The sequence below is a fragment of the Myotis yumanensis genome, unplaced genomic scaffold (genome assembly GCF_028538775.1).
Source record: "Myotis yumanensis isolate MYYU_CA2020_CCGP unplaced genomic scaffold, mMyoYum1.0.hap1 SCAF_7, whole genome shotgun sequence".
NCBI classification, from domain to species: domain Eukaryota; kingdom Metazoa; phylum Chordata; class Mammalia; order Chiroptera; family Vespertilionidae; genus Myotis; species Myotis yumanensis.
Genome location: NW_027223758.1, coordinates 51,322,117 through 51,331,869, shown reverse-complemented (window position 1 = coordinate 51,331,869; position 9,753 = coordinate 51,322,117). Strand labels below are relative to the sequence as shown.

The 9,753-nt window shown below is 42.4% G+C and overlaps 1 protein-coding gene and 1 non-coding gene across 3 annotated transcripts; both read right to left on the bottom strand.

The window, feature by feature from the left end:
• Positions 1-3,093: 3,093 nt before the first annotated feature.
• Positions 3,094-3,197, bottom strand: LOC139014708 (U6 spliceosomal RNA). The gene has a single exon (XR_011472274.1). It is a non-coding gene; the product is annotated as a U6 spliceosomal RNA (small nuclear RNA).
• A 958-nt stretch (positions 3,198-4,155) lies between these two features.
• On the bottom strand, positions 4,156-9,215 carry TIMM21 (translocase of inner mitochondrial membrane 21). Of its 2 annotated transcripts, XM_070420465.1 has the most exons (7): positions 9,138-9,215; positions 8,598-8,862; positions 7,283-7,345; positions 7,088-7,185; positions 5,482-5,555; positions 5,288-5,393; positions 4,156-5,192 (listed from the first exon to the last, which is right to left on the bottom strand). In XM_070420465.1, the coding sequence occupies exons 1-7, from the start codon at positions 9,150-9,152 to the stop codon at positions 5,097-5,099; spliced, it is 717 nt and encodes a 238-aa protein (XP_070276566.1). In that variant the 5' UTR covers positions 9,153-9,215; the 3' UTR covers positions 4,156-5,096. The 2 variants fall into 2 exon arrangements, with proteins under 2 accessions (XP_070276566.1, XP_070276565.1); XM_070420464.1 differs by having other exon boundaries at positions 8,598-9,200.
• Positions 9,216-9,753: the final 538 nt, after the last annotated feature.

The window sequence follows — 9,753 nt, the reverse complement described above, 5'->3', positions numbered from 1 at the left end:
GGAAGGGGCTGAACCAAGGCCTCCAGGAGTCCCTCGACTGCTCTCTGATGTAAGCTGCCCGAGCCTGAGCCAGAGGGAAGTGGGACAAAGGGTGGTGTTCAGAGCTTTGCACTGGCAGGCATTTCAGGGCTCATGCTCTGCCCTTGTTGGTTGGAGGACTGACTCCTTCAGCTCCTGTGTATAAAACAGAAGAGAGGACATATCTCACTTCACCGAGTGGGACAGCAGCAGCCACACCTGCTCACACTGCACTGGCTGCTCATCGTGAGGGGGAGGGCAGGGATAGTCCCTGACCAGGCTTCTAGAGAAAATGGATTTTGTTTTTACCTTTTCTAAAATTGAAAATACCTTTTAAAAGCTTATAAAAAGTTAAGTTTCTTGTTTAAAACATGATGGTGCTTAGTAAGTCACTTTAGGTTTACTGATGACATCTCACCAGCCCTACCTTTCCCTGTGCAGAGGTCTACTCTGACCCTCACCCTCCATTCCTATATAATAAAAGGGTAATATGCAAATAGACCGAATGGCAGAACTGAACTAATCAAAGCATAATATGCTAATGATATGCTAAGGCTGCTCAACCGCTTGCTATGATGTGCACTGACTACTAGGGGACAGGTGCAGAACATGGCAGGCCTCAGTAGCAGGCAGCAGAGCGCAGAACATGGTGGGCGTGGGCCGCTGCGGGATGGTTGAACAGGTGGGTAGAGGGGACACCAGACCAAGGTGGGGCGCTGGTGGCTGTCATTGGGGCCAGCCTCTAGTGGTTACTGAGAATTCTTTGCTCCCGCATGCCACGGTCCAACCCGGTGCTTACACCTGCTGCCGGCACCAGCCCCGATTGCCCCTCAGGGCTTTTCCACTTCCCCCTGCTCCTGAGGGGTGACCAGGGCAGCAGCCCCCACTTGTACCCACTGCTGGCGCCAGCCCCAATTGCTCCATACTGTCAGCAGGTGCAAGCAGGGCTGGTGCCATTGGCGTGTGGGAGTGGTGGCGATGGGAGCAGGGCTGCCAGCAGACAGAGGACCAGGGGCCAGTGGGAGGGGACGGGCTGGGGCACAGAGCACGGGTCAGGCGGCTAGGGACCCTACTCATGCACGAATTTCGTGCACTGGGCCTCTAATATTGTATTAATTATCCTACTAATTAGTCTATATTTGAGGATAAGGAGGGATTCTTTCTCCATTTTGGCTAGCACAGACTGTTACAGAACTGTAGGCTGCAGTATATAAATATTTGTTGAACACAGGCAGGCTATGTAAATAACTGTTTTAATTGCACTTACCAGGGATCTTGTAATTTAAAGGATAACATAATGTGGATACTAAAGAAACAGATATATTTAATAAAAGCTATCCTAAAGAAACAATTGTCTTAAAAGAATTCCTCTATAGAGCAATTAATTACCCATTTAGGAAATTCCATGAATCTGACATTCATTACAGTGGGTGTCAGTGGCCCCCTAGTGGCCCTAAGGGATTAAAGCATTAGTTTTAGGTTAGAAACACTAAAACTCTCTGAAGATGGCTCCTCTGCCTGAGAGCCTGAGAACCACCCTCCGCTGAGCAGAGCGAAGGGTTTGGAGACGGGACAGAAAAATGGCAAAAGACACTTGTTTCAGGCAGCGAAAACCAAGACCCCCAAACCTTCGGTGCTGCGAAAACAGAATCTAGAACTTGCTCTTTTGACTTATTACTCTGCACGTTTCAGAGAATTATAAACAGGTTTGGGGGCCATTTCTGAACTATGAACTCATTTTATTGCTTTAAGCAGCTTGTGAGTCTGGATCTGGGAGTGTGGTTTACGCCCCCAGATTCGAGTAAAGACAAGGTGCTCTTCTCTCTCAGCGCCCTGGTGAGGGTACCCGAAACGGTAATTGAGATAAACAGAAACGTTAAGAAATATTTTTAAAAAAATAAAAGTTAATACTATGATAAACAAAATACTAACATTTTAGGTAAAGATAGGATCACTAGTACTGATTTTTCTTTTCACCTCAGTCTCCAGTGCGGCTTGGCAAAGCAGTTTTCTCTTTTCCCCAAATGAGTTTTGTTAGGAAAGCAGTGTGTTAGAGCCCACCCAGCCTAGGTAGCTGAAATCCCTGGGTTTCAAGCCAGATACTGTGACTTTACCAGGTGCCAACACTTGGCAAAGTTCACCACGTACCTCATGTGACTCCTTATAGTGGAGACTCATCCCTGGCTGGGTCTGACCCAGGAAGGCGGAGATTGAAAGTGTGAGAGGGACTTGCCCACCCATTGTTGTTGGCTTTGAAGGTGGAGGAAGGGACCAAGAACCCAGGAATGGCAGTGGCCCCTAGAAGCTGAGAACGGCCCCACATGACAAACAGCAAGAAAACAGGGCCCTTGGTCCTACAACTGCAAAGAACTGAATTTGCCTACAATCCAATTGACGAAGAAAACAGATACTGCCTGAGAGCCTGGAGAAAGGATCAGAGCCCTGCTGAATCTGGATTTTAACCAAATGAGACCCATGTTGGACCAATGACCCACGGAATTGAGCAATAATACATTTGGGATGTTTTAAGCCATTAAGTGTGTGGCCATTTGTTATGGCAGCCATAGAAAATGAATAGTTTCCAGATGGCAGAAGCTGGGGAGGTGCTTGGAACCATACTGGTGGCTTGCCAACATTTACAGGTGCTAGTAGTTAATACGATAATGACAATAAATTGGTGAGAGAGGGCATATGCATGGGCACCAATGTTGTCTGCTACAAAATGCACACACAAATGCACACATGTAAAATGAGAGAGGCCTGACCACAGCAGATATATTCTTCATTTTGGAGACCAACTAAGTATGATTTCAAAATTCATCAGTGGATTACAATGAATGAATTTTCTATCCAAACCCCAGGACATGTCATGAGGGCTGTTTCAGTAGCAGATGGAAAATGGGTTGTTTTATGGACAGTCCTACATTTTGCTGACTGGATCAACTTTCAAATAGTCACCCATGAAGAACATATGTAGTGATGCTAAATAATTTCATGTTGATTTCATTTTTTCTGTCTTGAGCAGGGGAGTTAGATCTATTGTCTTGCCAATGATTTCTTTCTTTCTTTTTTTTTTAAAATATGGAACGCTTCATGAATTTGCGTGTCACCCTTGCGCAGGGGCCATGCTAATCTCTGTATCATTCCAATTTTAGTATATGTGCTGCTGAAGCGAGTACGCCAATGATTTCTTTATTAAGGAGGGATAGAGCCCACAACCAGACTTAATTCTGACAAAAGGGATCCCTGATTGCGGATGAAGTAACAAAAGCCTTGGAGGAAAATGACCGAATCACTTTCTATTATGACATAAGGAGATACTGCATATAGTCAATTTTAGAAAAGATTTCAAAGATGGGAGTAAGCCTGTGGACAGATGCCAGAATCAGAATCGGAGATGGCAGTTGATTAAAACAGCTCTTTTAAGATCAGAAATTTTAACATGATGTATTAAATTATATAGAGGGAAAGAAAACGGAGCTATCTAAAAAAATTGCATTATTACATTTTCTCATGGTTATACAGAACCTGAGTACAGATATTTTCTTTTGAAAAAATAGTTTTCATTATAAAAGTAACTTAATGATAAACTCGTATCTTAAAGGGGCATGGTATACCACAAAATGGGAGATACATAAAGATGAATACAGAAAAAAATGTCCTAAACCATAAAAATAGGGTTAGAAGGTAGGCTAAATGTCAGGCAGCTGAGGCCAGGTTTCTGGGAAGCTATGGTTTGAGCAGGTCCTATGAAAAGGTGGAGGACAGCAAGCAGACCTCTGTCTGTTAAATGTTGCCATGTCAGTCAGGGATAAGGGTACTGAAATGGGACATTCTATTGGAAAGGAGAGGAAAAAATGGTTGAGACAAAGCCCAAGTTAGGAGTTCACCCAGCCACTTCAAATGTGTTACATCAGGGAGAGAAGGTGTCTGCTGTGATACTTACTTTGTAAAGGTTTGAGATTTTTCATAATTAAAATTAGAAAGTATTTAAAACAAGCAGTTAAACTGAAGTATGAGCTAACCTAAGCAGGAAGATGGTCTAAATACTGGCGATTGATTGCCTGGGGGCCCATCTATCCCAAATATCCTACAAGTTCAAGTACTTATCAGACATTTCTGCAGATAGTTCCGAGGTTGAAGGAAAAAGCATTTTATGGGGATGTCCCAAAACTGAAGCTTCCATAGATAAGTACACTTTTAGACGTGTCCCGGCACATAGAGAACTTTATACAGATATGTGATTATGCTCTTGTAAGTTAAGGTCACTGTTTTCCAAATGCCCTGTAACTGCTTCAGATAAAACAGGTGTCGATATCCAAAAAGGCTTCCACACAGACTTAAGTGACTCTCACTTCCCTGCTCCTTCCAGCAGCGATGTCTCAGTGCAGGTTCCAAAGGGCTGGGGCACTTCATAGGGACTTTCTACAGTCCAGGCATTTGCACCTACCACCTTTCAGTCATCCTCACAAGCCAGCCAGTGAGGCTGAAGGAGGCTAAGGTACCTGCACAGGCCCACACACCTGGTGAGAACCTGGGCAAGTCCACTCGACTTTAGAGCAGTCACTTTTCCACTGTGTGCAATGGCCCCGATTCACGCAGGGGACATAGGAGATATACTAGATATACGCATACAATGTGCACAACCTTTCTATGACCACTTTGAAGAGAATGTACTTATCATTTGGTTCCTACAGCTTTCAAAAATTTTCAGATGTTTATCTCATCAGATACCAAAGTATATGGAAAGTAGCTGGTTATGACATGTTAATTTTATTCCACAGATTTTATATAGCTATATAACATAAAAAAGCACAAAATAATGAACTCTATTTTCTTATTTACACGATGCTCAGGATCACCTAAAATATGCACTATTTCAAGATTTTTTACTCTACAGGAAAATCTGATTCGGTTAGTCTAAATGCAACAACTACCCAGTTCTATTCACTTTGATGAACTGTACTCTTTCCCAACCTATTCAAAACTGACTCTGGGAGAGCCATGCAGATCAGAGCTGAAAGTCAGCACCATGCAACACCCATGAGGAAATGGCCTGGGTGCTGAGCCTTTCAATCTCAGGATCGGTTATCTTCAATGATAATAGTTCTTCTAGGATAAGTTTCAAGGTCTACAAATATATATCGGAATTCATATTCACCACTTTCTGGATTCTGAAAAAAAAAAAAAAGATTTCGAGGTGGCATTTTTTCTTCCAGTGCATTCTACAACTGAGCACTTAGACCATGTCTCCCCACCCCCTCCTCACCTCCTTCACCTCCGCATGCACTGTCCCCTGCTTCCCAGGCTCGGAACCTTGGATGTAGAACTTCACACGCACGTGTTTCAGCCCATCCTTTACATATTCAATAAAACTGTCAAGAAAAGGAAAGAACAAAGACCTAAATCCCTTTCATTTAAAAACAATCCCCGAGCCTTCCAAATGCAAGCCAGGTGCAGTACCTGACGTGCTGCCTTCGACCACGTCTTGTCATCTCCCCATATCCTTTAACAGGCTCACCAAAGACACTTATTACCTGCAGTATAAAGACAACGTTTTATTTAGTGGTTTCTTAGGGAAATATTTCCTGAAAAACCAAGTGGTTTATTTTAGGAAAAAAATAAATTAATAAGCCTAGGACCTTTTCAAAATGACAACTCCAATAATGAAAAAAAGAAAAGTTATTATGCAAAAATCACCCCATAACTAACTTAAATATTTCCTGTGCAGAGGCTGATCCAGGTAACTTTATGGTGCTGCTTGCAGTTTTAGAACTGCATTGGTGAAGTGAAGCTATTCCCACTCTTCACAAAAAGAAGCACAACCAGTGCTCATATATTTAAATGCCTGAACATTTGTAGTGAAATTCATCTAATGGGGTCTAATACTAAAAGCTATGAGACAAAATGTTTTTTTAAGTCATTAAGCCCAGTGGGAAAAAAACCTCATGTATTTAAATATTTAATAAACATTAAACATTTAATAATGACCTATTTAAAACAAACCAGATCTATAGGTGTGAATCAATTATTCCTAATGGCAATGAAATGGAAGTATAATTTTTATTGAATTTAAAATACACTTTGGAACCTTAAAAAATGGTATCAAACTAAAACAAATGTTGCCTCAAGTCTATAAAATTTGTCTTATTTTGTGTTGGGCATCTTCAGCATTACATTTTTCATGCAAAAGTAAAAAGAAATAAAGTGTAAGATGAGAAATAAATTTAAGAACTGTGCAGCTGAGATGAATGGCATAACTGTTCAAACAACTTAATACTAGTAAACCCATCAGTACCAAACATGAAAGTTTTCTAGTTCTCAACCAGGCACAGTGCCTGGCAAAGAACAGGACCTTTATAAATGCTGACAACATTGAGTGTTGAAATTTAATTATTTGTAGAGCTCTTGTAGGCAGCAAATTAAATTATGACTTTTATACTATCCTACTGTTTATTCTCTGTATTTTGTTTTGTTCAAAAGGCTGAAGATCTATGAAAGACTGAGTTTGTGAATAGCATCTCTTTAGAGATGCATCCTAACATTTAATTATGCTACTCCTATTTATTTTCATCTCTCTGTCAGTTTCCCCTTCTGCAAATGGGATAATAGCAGAACTCTACACAATGGTTTATGTGAGGTTTCATAAGGACAATGCACTGAAATGCTAAGCACAGTCCTTGGCTCATAATATGCTCTCAATAAGAATTACTATTGTGATCATGGAGTCATGAATCAAGTTTTTTTAAAAAGACGGGAGACATCATATAATAATAGTCTTATAAAAAGGAATGATGTGAGAGAGACTTAAGAACTGTATAGCTGTTTTAGACTCTGGTATATTCTAAGCATTTGATAACTAGTGAAATGACTTTGTTTTATATAATTAGGATGAAAACACTGTCCATGGATGTTTGGGTGCATGTATAGAATACTAGTAAAGAGCTAAAAGCATAAACAACTCAAACATTATTATGTAAATTTCACTAGTCTTAGAACCAGAATGCGAGTTCTGCCTACTCTCTCTCCCTATTATCAGAGTTTGTGTAACTCTACCTTGAGGACTCACCTCGGGATGTGCTCTGCACTTTTCTAAGGCTTTCCCATATATCTTATTAGGACTGGATGAAGAAAAAAGTTCTTTGAAAATCACATAAAACAGGCCACCTGAAAGTCACAGAAAAATAAGATCAAGCAAAGCCAGGGCGATACAATTAGTAAGTGAAACAGATATTTGGGGTTTTATACTTGCTGTGTTTTCAACCTGTAATGCTGATTCCAATAATCACCACTATTAAATAGGTAAAATCTCTTCCAGCTTCTTTAACTGTCAAGAGAAAAAAGCACTGAGTCACATGTGTGCCAGACACAAGCAGGAACCTTCAGTATTTCTAGGTGAGGTGTGGACTCAGGATCTAACCAATGGGTCTGTGCTCTGAAGCAGCTGTTCTCAAATATCCCTGTGAATCAGAACCAATCAAAAAACATGTAAACCAAATCACATCTGAGAGGGGGATGGTAGAGATAGTGCTATTCTTAGAGACTAAAATGTACAAGGGTACTGGTCCCCATCATATTCCCATGTCATTCACCAGTCTTCCTCTTGTAGAATCCACAGATACTAGAGGATGACCGTGGTCCAGTTATCCACAGTTGACAACTTACGGGAGTACATCAGTACTACCTCATGGTGTAGCCAGTGGTGTGGAGAATGCATTATTTTCCACCTCTATTGACAAGGAGCAACAAACAGTAACAGTGGATATGTATAGTCTTGCCCAGGATTTGTTAAGTTTCCCACCATGTGATAATATAGTTTATGTAACCTGGACATTCTGGGCCTGGGATGTGTAATACAGCAGCAACATGCCACACAGGGCTATTTAATTTAAAAATTAACCTAACTTTAACTTAAAATTAAATAAAAATTGAGTTCCTCACACTAGCAACATCTCAAGTGCTCAACAGCCACAGGTGGCTAGTGGCCACCATACTGGGACAGCCCACATTTCCATCACTGAACAAGTTTTAATTGAATAACCGTGCTCCAGACTGAGCATAGACAAAATGGAAGCTCATGAAATCCTTGTGAATGGTTGTCCTAAAGAGCATTGGCCTGGCTATTAGAAAACCGAGATTAGGGAAATCTGCGGTTAATATTCAGTTGTGTGAAACTGGGGAAGTGTGCCTCTTACATTACAATACTAATGTTGGAAAGACTGAATGTCAGAGTCAAATGGATGAAATAACATCTGGACAATCTACTTGTCTACTTTAAAGTACTAAACAATGGTTAAGTTTTAAATAGCACTCTCCACACCAAACTAATAAAAGTTGAGAAAATTTTTCTAGACATAATTCAACAAAGTTATATCAAAATCAACTTTCAAATTTGAGTTCAAATCTATGGAGATCATTATAGGCGTATACTCTCTGATGCTAAACTATGCTTAGCGGTTCTACCTTTTAATTTGTGTGAGTTGTCTTTCCAGCTTTTGCATTGAACTTCTACAAAAGGGTATGGGCAACTGTTGTCATGTTTGTTGCAAGTCTAGTCCTCACTGGAGATTTCCCTTTACCTTTCTGTGCTGTTGTGATGGCGGTTTCCCCTCTCTGACTGTGCACAGATACTTGCTTGCTGCTGTCCTCCTTTGCTCTCTGGGGGCCCTGTCCCTGCGTCCAGATGGCCCTCGGGGTGACTCCAAGGATACAACCAGGTCGCGCCGTTTTCTGCTCGTGCAGCCCCCATCTCAAACCGGGCTCAGTCTTCAAGCAAGCTTTGTTAAGTACCAAGTGTGGCAAATACAAGCGCTTCCCCGAGGACCTGTGCAGCTTCTCCGTATACTGTACAGCTCGTAGAAAAAAACAAATCATGTTCACAGAAACCCGCTCCGTTTAGGGAAGATGACAACTTCCACTAGCAAAGCTTCACTGGCCCCTCCACGCCCAGCCCGATGCGTGCTCAAGTGCACACATTCACGCCGGTAAGGCTGCACTGCGTGCTCGACAAAAACGTTAGCTCCAGCAGCGTTAAGACGAAAGGTCTCCCGGAAGAAGTTGCTGTCCACTTTCCCTTCTCTTTGGTCCTCTTTTTACTTGGATAAATGTGCTTGGCTTACCTTCCAGGTTGACATTCACACTCTGCCCGCCATGCCTTTGCAAAGTATCCTGGGGAACCACTAGGAATCCTGGGAATAGTAGTTTGAGAACTTCACTCCTCACTGAGTTGTTGCAGCGGGGAAGACACACAAGGACTACATCTCCCACAGTGCAAGGTGGCCAGAAGCAGCGGTCCTCTCGCCGTCTCCCAGACGACCTTGCGCGGATGGCCTACGCCTGCGCTGCACTCAATTGGTTTCGGCAGTTAGAGCAAAGTAGTTCTAGAACGCACGAAAGTCAAATTAGCGTTTGCAAACTGTGTGTTCCTCGACTCTCTATAGAGGACTGCGTAAACTAAAAAGTTCTCGGGTCTGACGGTGGCTTTGCCCTCCCTTATGGGCAAATTATGTAGCCTCTGAATTTCAGTTTCTCCCCCCGCCTCCCCCCCCCCCGCCCCGCCCCAAATGAGACAGACGTAGCGCGAACTACCCTAGAGCAAACAAGTGGGGAGGAACGAGGCCGCCACAATTGCAACACAGGTGCTAAAAACTCCGAGCTCTCAGAAGTTTCTCGAATCCTCTGGGAGCGGGTGGAAAGACGCTTCTGCGCGCGCGCCTCGGGAGCGCGCCAGAGTCG